A 23,747-nucleotide genomic window follows, 5' to 3' on the forward strand; every position below is an offset into this window, starting at 1 on the left:
AGGAGTAGTAGTACTGTGCTGTGTCCATATATACAGGATAGGAGTAGTAGTACTGTGCTATGTGCATATATATAGGATAGGTGTAGTTGTTCTGTGCTGTTCCCAGCACTACTGATTTTCCTCACTCGAGGAGTGCAGAAATTGTTGGGATATCATGGATTGTAAAAATTTTTTTGGGGGGGTTATTCTTCATCATTTGCTCCATTTATTATTTTCTTTAGATTTTACAAAACTACTTTTAGTAATTAAAAGAACATCAGAACACTTTTTTTAACTATATTAAAATAGAACGATGATAATAATATTTATAATCATACTAAATATAAGAATGATTATCCAAATTATAATCTGATGCTGTACATTGAGGTATTGTTATATGTGTTATATGCTTGCTGAATGCTGAAACTAAGAGGACGGATGGCTATGGACGAAGCTGATCAAACCGAGGAATTCAAGACTCCCTGGGTTGATGTTTACATAAGCCACTAGTGATTTACAAAAACTATCTATTCCAGGGAAAACAAAGCCTTTGTATCTGCGATGCCCATGTTATAATTTACTAACCAATGAACTATGGACCTTACTTCTCTATCTTCAACTAACCAAGCCCAGGTCCTTCCCCACTGAAAGTTTCTGTATAATCCTTTGTGACACACATAAAGCATCTCACCTCTGCCTCGCCTTGCATGGCATCAGTTCTCCACAGAGTGAGATATTATACCATACTTCCATACCATACCATACGTCTGGGTGTGATTTCTTTGAGCTCATTCAGTGGATTTTCTTAACAATTAGAGAACCTGAGGTTGTGTAAACAGGGGCAGAACTTGACATCACCCAGGAAAAACATTCACAAAAAAAACTGAAACCACGTAGACAACTTTTTTTTTTTTTTTTAAACTGTGCTTTATTTAGGGCTAAGCTGAAAAGCGTCATTCAATAATTACAGAAGATTACAAGGAGATTTTTTTTTTTTGTTGTTTTTTTTTTTTAAAGGTAATCGAGAGTGAAAAGAGCAGTTGGACGGAAATGCGGCTGCAGTACACACCTGTACTTACTAACAGCGTGAGTCAAAGGAAGAGAGAAAGAGGAAGGATGGAAATACCTTAGTGTGGGCAAGGAATAGGAAAAAGAATCGGAAAGGAAGCAAATCCAAGGAAGGATCCATCAGATCTAGAAAAAGTATCAGCCTGGCATTCTAATGAGCAAATGCAGGGATCACAGAATTACTACTCGAGTTATTATTGTTATTATTGGTTTGTAGAACCAGGAGATTGTATCAAGTGGTGAAAGTTACATCCTAAGTATCCAGAGTGAGGGTAAGTCCAGTCCTCCATGCCCATTATAAACACAACAAAATCAAATGGAAAAGAACAAAAAAAATAATAATCCATGATCCATTGCAGGAATCCGATCTATAAGTGTGTATTTATATATCTCTATATTTCTATATATTTGTAAAAAAAAACCAAAAAAAAAAAAAAAAAAAAAAAATTAAAATTAAAAATGATTTCACTCGTTTCAGTTCAACTCAAACGAGCGGCGACGACGTAAAAAAAAAATCGTAAAATTCACAGCGTGGAAATAACTTAGAATAAATATGATATATCTTAAAATATATGTGTTATTTTAATAGTAAATTGACTTTTTTTTTTTTTTTGTTCTGAATTATTCTCATCATTATTCTTCTTATTTTTTTTTTTAAACTGCTCTAAAGTCAATTACCAAAGATAAATATCGTGCTTTTTATTTCATTTAAATAATTTTATTCCTTGTTTTTTTTTTTTTTCTCTATCGTTACAATTAAAAGACCTACAAAATATGCAAATGTATTTACAGAAAAACAGAGCCAGCATCGTTTTTTAATTTTTTTTTTTTTCGAAACATCCCCTGTTTTTCAAAATTCCTTGTAAACAGTTTCAGAAATTCTTTAAAGATTGTATATATATATAGATTTTTTTTTTTTTAGTGTTTTTTTTTTTTTTCTTTTTTTTAACATTAAGGTTCTAGGCTGTCTTTTGCCCTGAAGGTCTAGAACAAATATGGAAACTACTAAAGCAGAGGATGATGGGAAGGTCAGCAAATAGCAGGTTTTTTTTTTTTTACCAAGATATGAAGCGGTTTTAGCTGTGTCATTCTTCAAGTTAAAGTAACTGATAAAAAGACAATAGCCGTTGTATCTAGAATATTCCGTTGCATCGTTTTACAGTAGTCAAGTGTTTGTTTTTTTTTTATCGTAGTCGGTGGAATGCTTGCGTTTTTTCGGAGCTGCCGTCGCGGCCTCTCACATCCTCCTCGATACAATATGCGATTGGCAAAGAGTAGGAATTTATGCTTAGTCTAAACTCTACAAAAATTACAGTTCTACAACATCTTTCTTTTTTTTAGCCGTAACGCTAACGTCTATATATTTTTATTTTTTTTTTTGCTTTTTTTAACTTTTTTTTTTTTGCTCTCTAATTTTTTTTTTTTTTTTTTTTTACTATTATATAGTTATCTTAAACTTTTCTGTTAAATCTGTACAACTATTAGGATTTTAAAGAAGGGGCGGTGGGGAGGGGAAGGAATAGTTAGAAGCATTTACAAACCATTTTTTTTTTTCCACTACCATCTTTCTAATGCGTTTTTTTTTTTTTTTTGTCGTTTTTTTATATACTTTATTTTTGTTCTTTTTTTTTTAATTTTGTTTGCTTTTTTTTTTTTTTTTAAATAGCTATCCTCTATTTTTATCTCTACATACTTATCTTTTCGTAATATACAGAAAAAACCATAGGAAATTTTTTTTCATAATTGAATGAATGTAACCAAAGAACCTTCTATAGTATCAAATAACTATTATCTTGCCGGTTTTTTTTTTTGTTTTTTTTTTTTAAAAGCATGTAAGCATTTTTGTACATATTTCATATAATCGCTCTCAAACCGTTTTAAGAACAGCCGAGGAAAGTAGGAAGTTAACTCCGTTATTTTACATACAGCTACAAGTCTGCAATAAAAAGTTTGGTCCTTTGGTCCCTAAATAGCTAAGGAATGACGGATACGATGCTTCTTGTAACAGTTGCGATGGGGGTTACCATGGCAACAGAACTCGTGGTGACAAACAGGCACTCCTTGTCACATTTCAGGTTTCCTGTTAGAAGAAAAAGCCTTGTTTTTTTGTTTTTTTGTGTGTAATATTGTCATTGTCTATTCGGAAAAAATTTCCGATTGATCGTGATTCTGTCCGATGTTGCCAACTTCAGGTTCCCTCCACGTAAAGCGGAACGCAAAGACTCTCGTCGGAGAAATATTACGGTCTAAACAATCAAAGAAGAAAAGTCTGTAGTCTTCAGCATGATTGGTACTTTGCTGATATGTCAAGGTTGTGATCCAGCGCTTCTCAATCATATATATTTATAGACGTGTGTTGTATTGTTAGAATACGGCCCATTCAATTCCTGCCCTAGAGAAAAAAAAATTTTAAAAAAGGAAGTTATTTTCGTTTTATCAGATAAGAAAATTACAAAAAAAAACTCTACAGAATTGACATTAGAATATCAAGTTTGCTAAAATGTAACTAGGTCTTATAGTAAAGGAAATCTACCACCAGGATGAAGGATTGTAAACCAAGCACACAGACATACTGGTGTGTACCCCCTTTTGCAGGAGCTGCTCTTCTTGTAGCTTCGTATGCCTTTGTTTTTAAGAAAAAGATGTTTTAAAAATTATGCAGGTGAGCGTTCGGGGCTCCAAGCTCCATTGACATCTATAGAGTTTGGAGCCCCAGAGGCTCATTTGCATAATTTGTGAAACCTTTTTCTTGTAAAAATAAGGTCCAAAGAAGCTAAAAGAAAAGCAGAACCTACCAGAGGGGGCACTCACCAGTATGTCAGTGTACTTGGTTTACAATTCTTTATCCTGGTGGTAGATTTCCTTTAAGAGAGGACTTGTCACCAAGTACAAAATGATAAATGACACAACCCACGTGATGGACACTGAGTCCCTGATAGTTTCAGTCTTTGTTTTTTAAAATTCCGTCCAAACATTCAAAAAACAAAAACTCTATATGTGAATTAAATAATTGTAGCCAAGGGGGCGGTATTTTATTTTAAGGGGGGGGGGTGTCTCTGCACATGTTAACGCCCCCTCCCTTGGTGAACTTGGACTAATTCAAATTTAAACTTCTTAGGAGTCATAACTTGTGGACGGACTTAAAAAACAAACACCAAATTGATCCGTGGATCGGCAGTAGGGATGAGCGGACTTGATATCCGTGTTGGGGTTCGGCAACCGAATGCCAATCTTAGCCATGGCTTCGGCCACCCCTGGCCAGTCATATCCATAGCAAGTGGCATTCATATACTGGATTGGCTCTTCAAAGGCCAATCCAGAATTATGTCCGAGTATGGCGGCCAACCGGAATTCTGAACCCGAACTCGGACATCGACTCCGCTCATCTCTGATCCGCAGCAATCATTTGGGGCGTGTCATTCACCATTTAGTAGTAGGTGACAGGACCTATTAATGTTCTCCACTTTTATATATACATTCGAGTTTCATCAAGGATTTTTTTCATCACCAAAACAAATCTTACAGAATCGGCAAATCAACAATAAATTTTAAAACTTTTTTATGTAAACCCTATCCCAACAAAATTGACTTCAGTGACCCCCAATGCTTATGACACATCTCGATTGATTTTATGTGGATTTTAAGCTCCAATTACTGACATCAATGGGACTCCCGATCTCTCACTAGCAAAAAAAAAATCTGAAATTGTATTTTAGAACTTAAAAAATTCCTTCTACCATATTTTGGATTCAAGAAGTCTATGCAATTTTTCTATGTATACATTTTTTTATTTTATTGACTACAGAAAGCTTAAAGGAACCAACCGCTTGATGTCTTAAGCACCGCGTGGAATTTTAAAATTAAGAAAAATCCTTGTTGAAAAAGGAATTTTAAAATTAAAAAAAAATCCTTGTTGAAAAAAAAGCACACAAATAAAATATCATTATATTTTCAAAAGTACAAAATAATAAATGTAGATTAGAATAGTATTACAAAAAACATTTTTAAATTTGATAAATTAAAATTGGTCATTTGTGGAAAACAAATTCATTTACTAGGAGGAGGCCCCTAAGCTCGAAGATATTTTTTCCCAAAAAATATATAAAGTGCATGTATATACCTGTAAAAAAAAACACTCCATAAAAATCACAGGTGTTGAAGCAAAATATGTACAGGGTTTCTGCCCCAAATATTTAAGAATTACCGTAATCCAGCAAAATCAAATGGAAAATAATTTTTTTTTAAAAAAATCTGTTTAAATTTGAAAACATTTTTGGTCTTCAAATTGAAGTGTTAAAAAAATATTGATTTTTTTTCTTCTATGGTGTAATCATTATCGGGCTAAGCTTGGCATTTTAGCCGGATGCCTAATCATGGAGGATTAGCTGACGGACGCCTTATCTCTCGCTCACAAGCCGCTTCCTCCTGAGCTCTCTTTGATTTATTACATCAAGAAGCCGGAGCGGAGAGGATCCACTCGGGTGGGTTTGTCATGCGAATGTCAATTCATGCCGGCAGGTCTTCAACACTGTTGCTTCAACAGACAGCGAACCGCACACAGCAGGTAAACAATTACAACACCAACAAAAAGAAGAAACAAAGAAATACTTGTCAAGGAGCCTTTTTCAGTTGTTAAAAAAAAAAATATCTTAAAAAAAATGTTTAAAGATTCAATCTCATTTCCACTATTCCCGCCCCCATCAGTCTCCATTGGCTGGAAACATATGGCCCCTTCCCTTTGTGGGGGTTCGGTGCCGTAACAGCAGGCTCAGCTCTTACTTTACTCGGAGCCAAACCTGCAGTTACAGTGCACGGCCAGTACACAGAGTGGAGCCATCTGCTTCAGGCCCTGTGCTCTGTGTTGTGTTGGGCCCTAACTGCTGATTGACGTGGGGAGACTGGAGTCAGATATTGATATTTAGACTATTCAGAGACTTGTTCCGTCCGTGAAGGGATGTAGTGGACGTTTGTTGGATGAGATGTCAGGTTTAGAGACGAGCGGACTCGTAGTTTCAATTCAGGTTCGACGTTCTGACCTGATCAGCCAACCGGACATATGGACGCCCCTTGGTACTAGCCATGCCTATGATTGCCAGGAGGAGCCCAAAGGGCCAACCATGGCCATGGCCAGTAGCAAGGGGCGTCCATTTGCTGGATTGGCCGTTCGGCTGCCAATCGGGCGATACGTCACGGCCGAACACAAATGCCGAACCCGAACTGAAACTATGGGTCAGTTCATCTCTAGTGGAACTGAAGATTACTAAAGTTGTAGCTGAAAAAATTTTAAAATATTATTAATATTCTCAGACTATCCAGAGTGTAAGCCATCAGATAAAATCTTGGAAAACCACTTTTAAGTATTTTACTTTTTTAATAATTTTATTACTTTTACTTTTTAGATTTACTTTTATAAGTTACAAAATTACAAAATGCTAAAAAAAAATCATAAACTAAATAAAGATATGATGTGCTATAATGTGATAGAATAAAAACAAAAACTGAGGGACCGTGTATTTAAACCAAAAAAAATTCATCATCCTGATAAACCCGGGACATTACTCATAGACCCAGGGATTGTGGTATCTTCTTATATCTGTTATCCATGGCCTCCTTCCTTCTAAAATCAACTTTTAAAATTATGCTAATGAGCCAAAAGGGCTCTACCACTGGAGCTTCGCAGGTCGTTACATTCTATGCGTCACTGCTCCGGGCTTATCATGATGGATTTTGATGGTAGATTTTCCTTAAAAAAAAATCCTTATAGTTATCCATTTAAAACATTGGGGGTCATTTACTAAGGGCCCGATTCGCGTTTTCCCGACGTGTTACCCGAATATTTCCGATTTGCGCCGATTGTACATGAATTGGCGCATCGGTGCCGGCATGCGCGCGACGGAAATCGGTGGGCGTGGCCGAACGTATTCGGAAAAACCGCCGCATTTAATAACCGAAAATGTGTCGCTTGACAAGCGCTCACCTTCACCTGGTCCGAGGTGGTGCATTGAGGCGCGTTCCTATGATTTTCAGCGCGGCATCGCCACCTGGTGGACGGCGGAGGAACTGCATTCATAAATCCCGGCCGGACCCGAATCCTGTGCAGAGAACGCGCCGCTGGATCGCGAATGGGCCGGGTAAGTAAATCTGCCCCATTGTGTTTGTATTAAATTTCAAATTTTATTTTGCTCCAATCAAATGGAAAAAGGCCCAAAATGTCTTGTATTATATAGAAAGCACCAAAATCAAAAGTTACATCCACAACATATTTCCCCCTTTGTGATATAAGAAAATGTAAGAAAAACAGTTAACGTAAATTATAAACAAAAATGTCACAAAAATTATCATTAGATTTTTTTTTTTCACCATCCATGATACATTACACCACAGAAGCATAAATATAATATAAGCAAGGCTGGACAAGGAAATCAAGGAACAAATACCTCCACAAGCACCAATAACAGAGTGAGGACAACAACGTAAAAGTTATGACACCACAAAGAAAATAGAACAGAAATTACACGTGATCGTGACTGGTCAGACATGATACGACAAGCACAGCACCTCCACAAAACCGTGTGTCATGCAGCCAGTCCTTAGATCCTGTACGTGACGCCATCATTTCACAGCATCAACTCGCGGTTGATTGAACTTACGGATTGGGGGGGACTCTGTTCTTCAGTCTCACCTCATTACGTTAACTTTCTCGGCATAAGACCGTTTGTTGTGTCTGGTGAGGTTGGGATTGAGTTGAATGACAAAAGAAGAAAATTTTTTGTTTTTTTAGGTGCATTTTTTTTGTGTTGGGTTTTGTTTCTTTGGTCGTTGGAAAAGAGGAGGAAGGAGGAGGGGGAGAGATAAGTGTAAGTAGCAGGAAAAGGTTATTGAGGCAGGTGCAATGACAGGGGGCGGGGGACAAAAACAAATACAATGTCGAAATAAAAGTTGAGAGACACATGAGAAATATGAGAGCGACAAAGATGAGGGAAGACATAATACGGGGTAAATGAAGGTCAACACACGCATTGCCTTTAAAATTGGATGAAGTCTTCCAGCCATCACTATAAAGGACATCTACCACCACATTTAGGGGTGGGAAACTGTCCCCAAATGGATGCTCGTTAACTTAGGGGTGCTGGGGACCTCCTGCTGGCATGCTCGGGGCCATCTTCTATACCGAAATATGCAGTTATAGGGGCACATTTACTAAGGGTCCGTCGGACGCATTTCAGTCAGGTTTTTTTTCAATTTTTTTTTCCGATTTGCCCCAGTTTTTGGTGCAAGCAATTGGATTGTGGTGCATCGGCGACGGCTTGCATTCAACACAAATCGGGGGCGTGGCTGCTGGACAACCCGACTGATTCGGACAAACTGTGGAATTTAACTTTTAAAATTGTGTTGCAAGATCAGTATTTACATGCACCGGGAAGAAGATGGTGAACTCCGGCGGACCAGAGCGGGGGAGCGACACATGCAAGAAATTGGAGGCACGATCTTAGTGAATTGCGGCAGGTCCGAATCCTCATCGGACATTCCGGATCGGCGGCGTCAACGGGAACGGGTAAGTAAATGTGCCCTATAATCTTTATGCAAATAAGCCCGTTCGGGTAGCTGAGTGCCTCCTGGCTCCGTTGGAACGTGATTTATTCATGCCCCCTCTTCTATATACACCCTCAGCACCGGGGGAAAGTGCTGTAGACAGTGACATCACACGGCTGTCTGCTAATCTCGCGCATGCGAGGGAACTACCTTCCTTGCACAGCCGGCGGGAGAGAAGTGCGGCTGCGCAAGAAAAACACATGCACGACTTTGCCAGCGCCGAGGATGTATATAGATGAGGAGGCGTGCATAAATTATGTTCAGACGGAGCCAGGAGGCGTTCGGCTGGCTGAACAGTGAGCGCCTCCGACTCATTTGCATAAAGTTTATAACTGCATATTTCGGTGTAGAAGACGGCCCGGAGCATGAAAGCAGGAGGTCCCCACCACCCCTAAGGTAACGAGCATACGTTCGGGGACAGTCTACCACCCCTAAATGGGTAAGTGGTAGATGTCCTTTAAGATATTTTACAGAGGTTGACACTGTATTGGCACTTTGGAGATATTGGATTTCATATTGTACGGTAAATGTTACAACTTACAAATATAAATGTACAGCAATTAATTTGGATCGATAGAGACTCAACACAAATGTTCCGTTGACCCAGAGGGTTCTGATTTATCTAATAATTACGCAATATCTAATCATTGGATAATTACGCAATGTCTTTAAGAAACCCACAAGTCAGGAAATTCCTGAAATATCAACCAGAACACTCCTCTCAGATCGCACCCTGGGTACAGAATATACAACTGCTTCCCTCCACCCCCACCAAAATAATGTAAAGGAACAGAAAAACTGTGTCACTCTACTTACTTTTCTTTACAAAGAGTCAGAAGGACATAGGTGAACCTTAAATAGTGTAAGGTGCGTAAGTACCTAACACTTTAGAAACCGACTACTGACCATAATGCATAGGGACAGAGAATGTGGAGACAGGTTCTTCTAAGAGGGAACCCGTCAGCACTCAGGTCATTTATAACCCAAAAATATGTCCGTGTCGGTGAAATTCCCTACATGATTAGCGCGCCTTTCCTGAGAAAATCTGTGGTGTGAATGTAGTAAAATCTTCATTGTCATTTATATGCAAATGAGCATTTTGGGGGTCCGTGGGCGTGGCTACAAGAGCCAGTGCTACTTCTTTCACCAATTTTACATTTCCTCTCAATAAGACAATGATTGACAGTAAATACTCCCCCTGTAAGATTGAGTAAAATAGGGGGCACCTCCAGGGCATGACCACCATGCATTAGAATGCTAATTAGCATATAAATAAAAATAAGGATTTTTCTGCATTTAGACCACAGATTTTTTCCCTCATGCTCATGATGAAGGCTGCAGTTGAGGTCACATGTGACCTGGGAGCTGAAAGGGTTCCTTATGGGGGGGGTTTGTAACTAAGTTGTTATACTCCACATCTATCCACAGTCCATTGGTCAAGGATACAGTTGAGCGGACCCAAACTCTTAAGTTTGGGTTCAGGTGCGTCCCATGCAACCCAGACATATTGCCGAATTGGCAGCCTTGCAGAAAAATGACGCCCTTCGCTAGTAACCGTAGCTGTGATTGGTCGGTGGGACACCCCTGCGCAGCCGCCTATCCGGCAATATGTCGGGGGGGCGCGCGAGATGCACCTAAGTTTGAACTTATAGAATCAGGATTCTTGTCACCAAGTTTAACCATACCAAGACCGAAGAATGAGTCCAATTCAGCCCAATTGGGTCGGTGAAGTTGGTGAATAGACACTTATAATAGAATATGGCCAGAAAATGTTTTTGTTCCTGCTTTATACACCAAGGGGGGATTTATAGAGGGTCGTACGCCTGTATACTGGTGCACAAGTCATGACATAGTTGCAATTCCTAGCACAGGAGTTGGAGTTGTGATGAATTCCATCTCTATGTCACTTGGGCAGGAAGGGGGTGTTGCTGGACCGTGGACTGAACCGGCACTGAGTGGAGATGCTCCCTACCTTTAATCTGCATCAGGTACAGACAAAAGCTATATTGCATTTCAATGCCAGACAGGAACCGGCAGAAAGCTAAGCCAGACGCACGCTTGTTAGTTCACCCTACTTCTTGGAGATATGTCAAGAGGGCAGGGCCAACCGTACTTAGCACCAGCACTTGATAAATCTGCCCCTGCTCTATACGGTGATTTTACATGTTGTTAGTTTCGCTATTACCTTTTATGTATTCTTTGCTTAGAAATGTTGGCCGGTAGATCGTCAGGGGACAAGACCATTGTAGTAACACCAAGCTGAGACTAGAAGCTTCTCCACTATGATGTGATGTCCTAATGTAAGGCAATTAAAGTGTAGCAGACAGATCAACAAATAAAGACGGGATTAGCACCGTCCACCATGCCGGGAGGTAACTTGCCGTGGACGGCATTGTAGAACAATTTTTTTTCGTCTCAGATGGTTTTATTTTTCATTATTAAAAAGTCTTTCATGTGGCATCTAACGTGCGGTAATGGAGAGAGCCGAGCGGTGGAAGTGTTGCTGCTGTGTCCTGCTGAGATTGTTATTGTGTCTTGTTCCCCCTTTGTAGACACATCTCTATAATTCTGCAGTCACAGGAGAGAACCCAGTGGACAAACATATTACAGCCAACTCTCTTCATCTCCACTCTTACACATCTAATTGAGGCCGTTGTGTTGCTTTCAACCCTTCAAGACCCCAGCCTCATCTTTGAGGTTACGAGTTCACACCACCCGATGACCTCTTGGAGATGAAGAAAGCCTCTCGGTGCCGCAGTCTCGCCCCGGTCGGGATACAAGGGGCAGACATGGAACAGATTGCCGAGTGATAAATATAAAATCAAAATCAAAAAGATTTCACAGCCGTAATTGGCAAGAGAGTTTCATATATTTTTTTTCTACAAATACCATTTTCACAGGTTAAAGGGGTCCGACCTGTTGAGGCTGAAATGAAACCAGGGCAAGGGTGTACGGATGACCTCACATAAGTGCGTCTGATGTGCAGGTTATTGGGTGATGCCGAATCGACCATCAATGAGAGGAAGATGGTTTGTAGAGTATTAAAAACCAAAAAGAAAATAGAATTTTCCCCCCCGAGCAAAAATCCTATTTCTGAAACCTTAGACTCGGAATTGTAAAACCGATAAGACGACACAAATTCAATGAGAAATACTGGATAATAATAAAGGAAATATAGTAATGATAATATCATGTAATAAATCCGATTCAAAAGACCTCATTCAGATTAGATTTTCTGTGAAATATTTGCCACATGCTAAGCACAGCAGACATGAGAACCTCCCCTTCCTTTTAAGGCAAATTTAGGTGGTAAAAAGTTTTCAGTTTCAAAAAGTTTTCCTTTTTTAGTTCTACTTAGTAAAAAACATAAAAGAATCCGATATAAGTAAAAAAAAAAACCGTAAGTAACAATCAAAGATTTAAAGTCATTTAAAGAAAGAAAATTCATGAAAGACAATTCTCAAATTTCAACCCCCTAGTGATGTTACACAATAAAGATCATTTTTAACCCCTTACTTTTCAATGTTACTCAGTTTTATTGCTGTTTTAGCTCCTATCACTCAGTGATGGTCGGTGTAAGATTGCAGAGTGTGAGCGGGGACTCTCTGAGCAGACACTTCATGATTCCTCTGTACTATGAGATGCTGTGTGCTGACAATGTGCTTAGATTATCAGGGTCCAGGGTTTATCTACACTTTTATTAACCTTCTTAACATTGTACTAGTATCAGACACATAGAAAGAGAGATGAGACACATCAGAGATGATGAGATCCATGAGATGCATATTACACATGCCATTACATACAGTCAACTCTGTTATATGACTCCCGACCCTGGATAAAGAACTTATCTGTCTGTAGCTTTACTCTCCTTTAGTCTCTGTGTGTGTGAGCTTGTCCTGGAATGTAAGGGTGGCGGTTGTAGGGAGAGAGGAGCTCAGTGCAGCATCAGACAGAAGAACAAGATGTCCTCCCGACCCTAAAGTCAGAAGTTACAGGGTCGGGTCCAGGGGCAACCAAAATTGTGTACACCAGGACTGATACAGACAGGTTGGACTTATATCTGTGAAATGCTGTATTTTTGTGTTATTTTGTTATCCTGAGTACATTTAACAATTTTTTCTTCATGGGAGAAATACCCCTTTAATGTGAAGATCTAATAATACACCTAGTAAGGCAAACCTTCTCTTTGTAGGTTATTCTGCAACCCTCACGAGAGGAGGAGCCTTTAGATCACCCCTCCTCCTCTATTTCTACTGTAAGGTAGAAAAATTATGTGGGTGAACAACTCTAAGAGGTCCTGCATGTGAAGATGGAGGTAACTATGTCAGAAAGTCACAGTGGAGTTACTATACAGGAGACTGATAAATGGGCAACATCAGGAAGATTACAATCAAGGGGCTCATGTCGGCTGCTTATTAGAATCCTTACAGTTGTGTTCATACACCTGACAGAAGTGAGTTTTAGCAGATGCTAGGCAGATACACAAGGTAAGTAATCCTTATTGTCTTATATTATGGAATCTTGGGACAAGTGAAAAAAAAAACTAAATTTGGAAGACCCATTTAAAGAGGTTGTCAGAGAGTTCAGAATTAGGAGTCGGGCTGGGGCAGATTAAAAACAAAATTAAATAAACCTGTACTCACCTCCTCATGTCCCTATGTCCTCCTCTTTGTAGAGGGGCACGGAAGCTGTGCTTGGGGAGTCTCCGATCGGCTGACGTGGCCGGACACTCCTATCCGTCACCATACCCCAGCGCCTGATACATTGCTGGGAATAGGGACGGGTGGGCGTGGCCGTACAGAAGCTCCCCGAGCACAGCTCCCGTGCGCCTGTAAACCAACAGGGGCACGGATCAGACGGACCACAGCATGGGACATGAGAAGGTGAGTACATTTTATATTTTTTTAAAGCCCACCCGGCCCGGTTTGTTATTTTTTTGAAAACTCTCAGACAACCCCTTTAAGGTTTACAGAGAAGGCAAACACAGGTAGTCCCCGGGTTATGTACAGGATCGGTTCTGTAGGTTTTTTTCTTAAGTTGAATTTGTATGTAAGTCGGAACTGTATATTTTATAATTGTAACCCCAGCCAAAAATGTTTTGGTCTTTGTGACAATTTGATTTTAAAATTTTTGGATTGTCATAAGAACCAGGATTTACAATAAATCTTCATTACAGACACCTGTGATAACTGTTACAGCTGATTATTGTAGCCTAAGGCTAAAGTACAGTAATTACCAACATCCAGAGGTCCGTTTGTAACTATGGGTCGTATGTAAGTCGGGTGTTCTTAAGTAGGGGACTGCCTGTACTGTATTGACTGTATTATGAACGATCATGTAATTTAAAGCAAGAATCTATCATTTTCTCCTGTTGTAATTGATAAGAGTTGATATCTGATGCCTCTTTCTTAATATGCTATACCCCTTTAAGAACACAATTAAAAAATTCTCTCTCTCAACTTTCTTCAAAATAAAAAAACCCAATATTTAATTTTTCATAAAAACTGGGATTCACATTTAATATAGTTAGATAAGTGTAATCCCGTTTCTAATTTCTCTTTGTTGGGGCTCCATAGACTTTTTTTTTTTAGTTCATGTTTATTTCATTCTTTAGATCACACCTAACATTTACATATTAATCCATTTATTTATTTATTTGGAGGTTCATTTAAATCCTTCTTAAACCCTGACATTTCCATAAATCATTTTCAATATCCTCCTAATTTTCATATTTGCTAAATGCATAAAAAAACAATAAATACTGAAAAAACCCATAAAAACTACATGGAGGCATCCATTGGCAACAGCTGCTTCATGAAATGGATGACAATACCCAAGCTCCTCCCTTCATTGTAATTGGTAGACCACATTTACCTTCAGATGATTTGCCACCAGGACACACCTCAGCATTCCTCAGCTGAAGATGTCCACATCAAGGTTCACATCAATACAATTAGGATTACTCCTATCACAAAAATCTAAAAAATAGCTTCTTGTTGCCACCACTAGGTGGAGCAATTTGTATGCAGCTGTATGCTGTCTCTATTCATATTAAAGAGGTTGTCTGTACCTTCAGTACCGGTCTCACATCCAGACCCCATAATGGGCAAGTGTTTTCGCAACCCCTGAAACCAAAACAGTGGAAAGAGCAGGATGCAGACGGCTTCTTCCATTGCTATGATATGAAACTGCAGCTCAAATTCTATTCCATTATATTGTTTATGGTTTACAGCAACTTATAGGTGTGGGGTTCAGGCTTTGGACACCCTTTGATCATACACTGATGCCCAGTCCTGATGATAGGTCATCAGTTTGTGATATGTACCGGTCAATTATCAGCTGTTCTGGAGACCCCAAAGCACCGTAACTTATAAAGTGACCAAAACCATAAGCAGAAAGCTCAGTCTGTTGTATCACAGTCACGACAGTGACCTGAAGATCAGCTTTTATTCAACTTTGGCCCCAACAGCTGATTGGTGTGGGATCTGGTTGTCGGGCGCCTCCATTGACCACATACTGATGACGTTAGGTCATCGATACAAAAAAAGGCATAAGGGTGCAGGTCCTGTAAAGTGAGTGGGGGGCATTTATTATCGACTCTCAAATGTAAAGCTAGCTCTTGCGCCTTTTTTATGAAGAAGCGGTGCCACAATATTGGTGCTTTTTCGACTTTTACGAGGCTGCAAAATAGTGTTTTGCCACCTATGAATCTGAAACTTTCCTGTCCTGACATTCTATTTTTCCAACTCGTTTTGTGGCCCAATTTTTGGCGCACAATTACAGCAGCTAAAAGCAAGTCTAGGGAGTTCTATTTCACCTTCATGAATGGGGCGACAGCTCTAAACACCACACTGAATATTATAGCTTCCAAAGCCTGTGCCCAAATTAATAAATGGTCCACAAAGTGTCTGCTAGATGCTTCTTTTTCCATTACGTTTTTCATGTTCCCTGTCAATTCCTCTCCAATCATCTTCCTCCTAAAGTACCCAGCATCCTTTACAGCTATAAATCTTGAGCAGATGTGTATGAAGAGTTATCAAAGGTGGTAAAATAATCTTCCTTTTGGCCAGGGTTCACTTTTGGCTCAGTTTTGACAATTGGGTTACGTTCCCCTCTATTGGGTGTTTCCCATGTGGATTCCTCCCTCCCTCCATCCAGCCCTGTCTCCTGCCTCTGCATCAATGTATCAGAGATTCTTGCAGCAGCATTTAGACTCCCACAACACGGCATTCCTAAGATACTCTGTCTAATAGTTCATATGGAACAGTGGCCATAAAGTCGGTGTCATCGTTGAATTACCAAGAACTCGGTGCTCGCTGTTACCTTCTCAGAGCCGAGCAGTTCCGATCCCTGAGTAAGCAATTTCTCTACCAGACGACAGCCAAAAGCAATGACTCTGCTTGGACCGTCTGATGGATTTGGTGTCTTCATAACAAAATAAAAATTTCAGCAAACAAGGGTCGGTACTAGGCTCGGGCCGAACAAATGACAACTCCAAACTGCTAACTCCTTCTGCTTATTCTTTGCTGCGCGCGCCCCATCCGTCTCTCCCCAGATTATATTTTCAGCTGAGTTTAATGAAGATCATTTATTAAAGAAATGCTCCGGCCCTGCTCCGGCCTCAGACAGATGCACTCACTAATATGAATCATTTCTTTAAATTGGATTATTTTGATGGAGGATCAGGCTCCTGCATCCTGCGGAACGGGGAGCCGCGGCGACTCGCACAAAATCGTGACAGGGAGGCAGTTTGCGCTCATTAAAAAACAATCTCGTGCTCAGAGCGGGATATAGAGATATGGCATCGTTATCATTTGCAGTCAGTGACATCGCTCGGGCCCCGCTCCGCGCAGTCACCGCTGCGATCCTGGGGAAGGAGTAATGAGCACGCACAAAGCTCATTTCACTTTTGTTTACTTAGACCCATTGTAAAATTTACCGGAACACGTCCACGGGTGTCGGCAAAATACATTAGAGACATCTTCTCGCTGCCGCTCCATCAATGGAATGATAACGCTGAGACTTAATGAACGGTGGGGAGTATCTGCCTGCCAGCGCTTTACAGCTCACAATATGTGCAGATCATTCCTACAGCACGAGGCCAACTTAGGTCAAAAAGCAAAACTATCACATAATATTCTTATACATGGAAGTTCCCAAGGGGCAAATGCAGCTGAGGGAGACGCCTACAGTGATAGATGAGGGTCGGATAGTGGTCACAAGCCGGGGGATGGGGCTCTATCTGCTGTTCAGGAGGCTCATTCTAGAATAACCTGGGGACACTGAAGTGGCCAATATTAGGATCTTACAAATAATGTTATGGTGGATAATACAGAGCCAAGTGGCCCCTTTTTAGTCTTTTCTGATTCTCAGATGGAAATGTGAGCAGAGCCTTCTATGATGATCACATAAGTCTTTACCACCTTGAGAATCTAGGAAACTGCCACTACCTACATTTCTTAAAGACCATCCAACTAAGAGAGTAAAGAAAACCATGAGTGTGCACAACTACATCTCGTATCTGTGACAGTGGCAGGAGGACAGCAGGTGAGGTCTCGCTTCAATTTAGAAGTGGAGAGCACAGTGCACACACCCCACTCATGAGAACACTAGGGGATAATGGCTCAGGGCTACTTTTCATTCTAGTGGGGGGGCATAGTGTACAGACCCCACCCATGAGGACACTAGAGATATAAACTCAGGGCTACTTTTCATTCTAGTGGGGGTACAGTGTGCAGACCCCACCCATGAGGACACTATGGGATAATGACTCAGGGCTCTTCTTCATTCTAGTGGGAGGCACAGTGTACAGACCCCACCCATGAGGACACAAGAGATATGGACTTAAGACTCCTTTTCATTCTAGTGTGGGGGGGGGGGGGCAGTGCACAGACCCCACCCATGAGGACACTAAAGGATAACTCAGGGCTCGTCTTCATTCTAGTGAGAGGCATAGTGTACAGACCCCACCCATGAGGACACTAGAGATAAGGACTCAGGGATCCTCTTCTTCTAGTAGGAGGGCATAGTGTACAGACCCCACCCATGAGGACACTAGAGATAAGGACTCAGGGCTCCTCTTCATTCTAGTGGGGGGTACAGTGTACAGACCCCACCCATGAGGACACTAAGGGATAATGACTCAGGGCTCCTCTAATTCTAGTGGTGAGTACAGTGCACAGACCCCACCCATGAGGACACTAAGGGATAATGACTCAGGGCTCCTCTTATTCTAGTGGGAGGCACAGTGCACAGATCTCACCTATGAGGACACTAGGGATAATAACTCATGGCTCCTCTTATTCTAGTGGGGGGTACAGTGCACAGATCTCACCTATGAGGACACTAGGGATAATAACTCAGGGCTCCTCTTATTCTAGTGGGGGGTACAGTGCACAGACCCCACCCATGAGGACACTAAGGGATAATGACTCAGGGCTCCTCTTCATTCTAGTGGGAGGCACAGTGCACAGATCTCACCTATGAGGACACTAGGGATAATAACTCAGGGCTCCTCTTATTCTAGTGGGGGGTACAGTGCACAGACCCCACCCATGAGGACACTAAGGGATAATGACTCAGGGCTCCTCTTCCTTCTAGTGGGAGGCACAGTGTACAGATCTCACCTATGAGGACACTAGGGATGATAACTCAGGGCTCCTCTTCATTCTAGTGGGGGGGGGGGGCACAGTGCACATGAGGACGTATGATATGTTTGTAAGTTACCTTCTAGTACATTTATGTTGTAAGACTGGAAATTTGACTAAATTTTTCTACCGTATAAACATGTAAGAGCCGTTACTAAAAGGAGATCTATCACCAGGATGAGAGATTGTAAACCAAGCAAACTTACATGCAGGTGTGTGCTCCCCTCTGGTAGGATCCCCTCTTCTTTTAGCTTCCTTTGCCCTGTTTTTTTTTGTGTTTTTTAAAGGCTTTAAAAATTAACATTGCTGTTACTTTCATTATTTTTAAAGCATTTTTTTTTTTTGTAAAAACAAAGGCAAATTCTGCTAGTGGGGCTGCGCACCAGCATGGAAGTGTGCTTGGTTTACAATATTTCATCCAGGTGGTAGTCACACCAAAAACTATGCAAATGAGACAGAATTTTGGGGGATTTTTCGTGTGTAATCTCTTCCAGGAGTTGTAACGTTAGATCATACAGTCTAATACTGATTTATATGGGCGGCACGGTGGCTGAGTGAGTAGCACTTCTGCCTTGCAGCACTGGGGTCCTGGGTTCGAATCCCACCCAGGTCAACATCTGCAAAGAGTTTGTATGTTCTCTCCGTGTTTGCGTGGGTTTCCTCCGGGTACTCCGGTTTCCTCCCACACTTCAAAACATACTGTTAGATTGTGAGCCCCATGGGGACAGGCACCAATTTGACATGCTTGTGCAGCGCTGCGTAATCTGTGTGCGCTATATAAATAAAGAATTATTATTTATTATTATTTATCATTCCACACAGAGACCTGATTGGTCGCGATGAGGCGGATATGATAGTACTGAGCTTCTAGTGCACAAGACCGGAAGTGGACCTGTATTTCAACCCGAACCCATGGACTGCACATCTCGAACAGAACGGGAGTCCTTGCATTATACATAAAATATGATGTAACTTGGACTTGATGTATGATGGACTTCCTATCTGCCGGCTCATTGTATTAACTGTTACATTATTGCCACTGAATGGGGAGTCCTTGCATCATATCTTGGTATGATGCAAGGACTCCCTTCTCTACAAGGTGTGCAGTCCATGGGATTGGACCGAAAAGGATGCACGTGATCGTGTACAAGAGACCTAAGGGGAATTTTTTTTATTTTACAAAATTTTTCACAATTTTTTTTTTTCTCCTTTAAGGATCCCTTGGGTTTGGTTCTATAGAACGAACACATAAACATATTGAAATAAAGTCATAGACTTTCACTTTAGGCAAAATGTATTTTATGGTAAAAAAAAAAAAAAAAAAAAGCGCTCGCAGTGTAAGACGACGCATGAGAGAACAAAAATAATTTCCCGGAGAAATGTATTTATCTTCTGAAAAAAAAAAAAAAATGGAGATCCCAATTTCAAGGACTATTAAGTTTTTTTTTTTTTGTACATGATTTTGCAGTGAATTCTCTATTCTTTATTGTAATGTACGCGGCTCTCGCGCGGCTCTGAGCACTTTGTCACTCCGCTATAGGGAGAAGACTCCCGACATTTATATGGGGAAAATCAACGGGAGCCGACAGCCCGGTAGATATCCGGAGGTCGGAACATCTCGAGCCGGCGCTCCAGCTGAGCCTTTCATTCTCACAGATAAAGTTTTCCCAGTAAATCTCTCGGTTTCTCTTTCCTTATCTTAAAATATAGTTTTATGTTTGAAGATGAATACAAAAAACACAAAGAGAAAAAAAAAAAAAACTTCTTTTCTCACTGCCGGGAGATCGGTTGCAGGGAGTTTCGCTTCCCTACAGCAGCGGCGTCTGTCTCTGAAATCATCATCTCTGACGTTCTATCTGGCGTCTACAGGGTTACGTACAAGATACGCTCTGTAGGTTTGTTCTTAAGTTGAATATGTATGTAAGTCGGAACTGTATATTTTATAATTGTAATCCCGGACAAATTTTTTTTGGTCTCTGTGTCAATTGGATTTTAAAAATGTTGTCTTGTCATAAGAACCGGGATTAACAATAAATTGGTGACACCTGTGATAACTGTTGTATACCCAAGGCTAAATTACAGTAAATTACCAATTACCAGAGGTCCGTTTGTAACTAGAGGTCGTCTGTAAGTCGAGTGTTCTTGATCGGCTTCTAAACTTCACGATACAAAAAAAAAAAATTAAAAAGTCTTAAAAAATCTACCTGGATGAGATTATTCTCCAATCCGAGAATATTTTGAGGGATGAATGAACATTTGGAAGGGAGCAGAATATAAACACAAAAACTTCTTACCCCTGATATATGATCAGAGAATGTCGCGCCTGAAAACGCTGGATGTTTTTAGCCGTAGTTTTTTCATACTTCCCATTAGATAAACAGACTAACAAAATGTCACAATACTCATTGTGAGGGGTGGAAGTGTAGGCAAGATGTAGAGGGGGAGTTTAACGCAGTTAAAGGATTCGTCCAAAAAATTTTAACAATTTTGGCAATTTTCTGCAAAAAATTGATATTGTTTATGTAACATTTTCTAATTTACTTTCTGTGTCATGTTTTTCTAGATCTCTGCTTGCTGTCATTCAACAGAAAACTTCATTGTTACTTTCTGTGGATAAACACTGGTCCTTAGTCATGTGATGTCACACAGGTGCACGGCTCATTATATCCCTGGTCATGTGATGTCACACAGGTGCACGGCTCATTATATCCCTGGTCATGTGATGTCACACAGGTGCATGGCTCGTTATATCCCTGGTCATGTGATGTCACACAGGTGCACGGTTCGTTATATCCCTGGTCATGTGATGTCACACAGGTGCACGGCTCATTATATCCCTGGTCATGTCATGTTATACAGGTGCAGGGCTCGTTATATCCCTGGTCATGTGATGTCACACAGGTGCATGGCTCGTTATATCCCTGGTCATGTGATGTCACACAGGTGCACGGCTCATTATGTCCCTGGTCATGTGATGTCACGCAGGTGCATGGCTCATTATATCCCTGGTCATGTGATGTCACACAGGTACACGGCTCATTATATCCCTGGTCATGTGATGTCACACAGGTACACGGCTCATTATATCCCTGGTCATGTGATGTCACACAGGTACACGGCTCATTATATCCCTGGTCATGTGATGTCACGCAGGTGCACGGCTCATTATATCCCTGGTCATGTCATGTTATACAGGTGCAGGGCTCGTTATATCCCTGGTCATGTGATGTCACACAGGTGCAGGGCTCGTTGTATCCCTGGTCTTGTGATGTCACACAGGTGCACGACTTGTTTTATCACAGAGAGCAATCGTGCTGTGTGTTATAATGAGCCGTGCACCTGTTTGGCAACCCCTTTAAAATGTAGGAAATCCTGAAGCATTATACAAAGAAATTGCAAGGTGGGAGAAGCTCTACTTTTGTGCTGGGCCGTGACATCATTGATTCCAAGAAGGATCAAGATCATAGACCACAGATTATATGAATAGATTTGTGGCTGCACATGCAGGGACGTATCAGAAAACGGCTAGAAGAAGGAACCAGGGCGGAGCTGGATGCTGCCCATAAGATTCCGGGAACGGTTACTTTGTATCAGCATCTTCAGGAAGCCAATACGATCTAACGCTAGGACAGAGCAATGAGTAACATAAGCCTTGATCTGCCATTCACAGCGGATCTAAGAAATAGGAGCACCCTATATCTCTGCTTGGGGCCCCCCAAAATACTAAATCCATCCCTTGTCTATATGTATATGTAAACCCTCCGCAGTTTTAGGCTCTTTAAAATATTGTGTGTGCATGCGGCTTAAATATAGGATGACCTAAATAGAATTGTAGCCAAATGTTAGAAAGGGGATAAATGTTTTGTCATACAAATGGCCAACTTTGACCCCTGGACATACATTATGGTTGTCACTGGTTGAGCCATCTCCATGCACAGCAGCGTACGCCGGCATCGATCACACCTGTTAACCTATTGGGTTAATCTAATCGTCGCCCCCTATGACATCATCGGAAGCCTCCTATAACTATCAATAATTATCAAATACAGTTTACAATACAGCTGTATTGTATAAGTGATCAGGCCCCCTAGGGTTCCACTACCCTAGGGGGCCTGAAGTAATGGTAGAAAAATCAGTTTTAAAAAATATTTTTAAAAATTAGAAAACACCATTTAGTCTCCCATAAAAATTTCAATAAAAAGAGAGCAAAAGGTTGTACAATTGTCATCTTGGTATCATTGAAAACGTCATCTCCCTGACAATGACACCTAAATCAGCTTCATTTACCAAAGCGTGAAAAACTTATGGGTGTTATATATAATACTATAAAATATAAATATATATGTATATACAGGCAGTCCCCTACTTAAGGACACCCGACTTACAGACAACCCATAGTTACAGACGGACCCCTCTGCCCACTGTGACCTCTGGTGACCTCTCTGGATGTTACTATAGTCCCAGGCTGCAATGATCAGCTGTAAGGTGTCTGTAATGAAGCTTTATTGATAATCCTTGGTCCAATTACAGCAAAAAATGTTGAAACTCTAATTGTCACTGGGGCAAAAAAAAAAAATTTTTGCTCGGAACTAGAATTATAAAATATACAGTTTCGACTTACATACAAATTCAACTTAAGAACAAACCGACAGACCCTATATTGTATATAACCTGGGGACTGCCTGTATATAATATGGTAATACAAGAGTTTTTTTATGCAAAGTTTTAAAATTTTTTAAGGTCTTAAAAAAAAAAAAAATATATATATATATACACATTTGGTTTCTCTGTGATCGTACTGAGCTGTGAAAGCAAAGCCAATTAGTAAATGGTGCAATTACTTTTTTTTTTTTTTGCCAATTCCATTACATCTGGAATTTTCAATGTTTTTCAGTACATGGCAAAGAATATAAAATGGCACCCGCAAAAAGTACAATTTGTACAATTAGAACATGGAAGGACGGGAGTGAAAATCCGAAATGCAAAAGCCCGCAAGAAACATAAAAAAAATTGATATAAAAAATATATATAAAACTACACATTTGATTAATGAAATAAAATCTATAAATTTGAGTAAGAATTTAGAATTTTTTATTATTTATTTACATAAGGATTAGTAATAAACCTCAACTGGACCAAAATTTTAAGAAGAAATTTGGAGAAACTGAAAAAAATGATATTATATTTATATATTGTTCTTTGTTGTTGAATTTTTTTTCGGCTTATACAGTGAATGGGTTAAGGAGCTGACGGGAGCTAATGCCATAGAAGGAGAACTTGTGTTCATCACTTAGGCTCAAATTAGCAGCTCGGATTCCCTCATCCATCTTCTCCAAACTGCACACAATGCTGACTCCAACTCAAACACACTTATATTTAAGGAATCTATCATGTCAGCGGTGATTTAGATGGTGGATTTCTTAATTGTCTCCCTTTATTTCTCCATATGTCTCTTTC

At 40.3% G+C, this 23,747-nt stretch overlaps 1 protein-coding gene across 10 annotated transcripts in view; it reads right to left on the reverse strand.

Annotated features, from left to right (window-relative positions):
* Positions 1-934: 934 nt before the first annotated feature.
* CELF4 (CUGBP Elav-like family member 4) overlaps positions 935-23,747 on the reverse strand; it is an 893,342-nt gene continuing 870,529 nt past the window's right edge. For 9 of the 10 annotated variants that reach the window (XM_072132849.1, XM_072132843.1, XM_072132841.1 and 6 more), the window contains one exon: positions 935-3,439. In XM_072132849.1, coding sequence (XP_071988950.1) covers positions 3,381-3,439 — 59 coding nt within the window. In that variant the 3' untranslated portion in view covers positions 935-3,380. Of the gene's footprint in view, positions 3,440-7,697; positions 7,772-23,747 lie in introns of all 10 variants that reach the window. The other variant, XR_011852739.1, reaches the window with a different exon arrangement.

Source organism: Engystomops pustulosus, chromosome 1 (assembly GCF_040894005.1).
Source record: "Engystomops pustulosus chromosome 1, aEngPut4.maternal, whole genome shotgun sequence".
NCBI classification, from domain to species: Eukaryota; Metazoa; Chordata; class Amphibia; order Anura; family Leptodactylidae; genus Engystomops; species Engystomops pustulosus.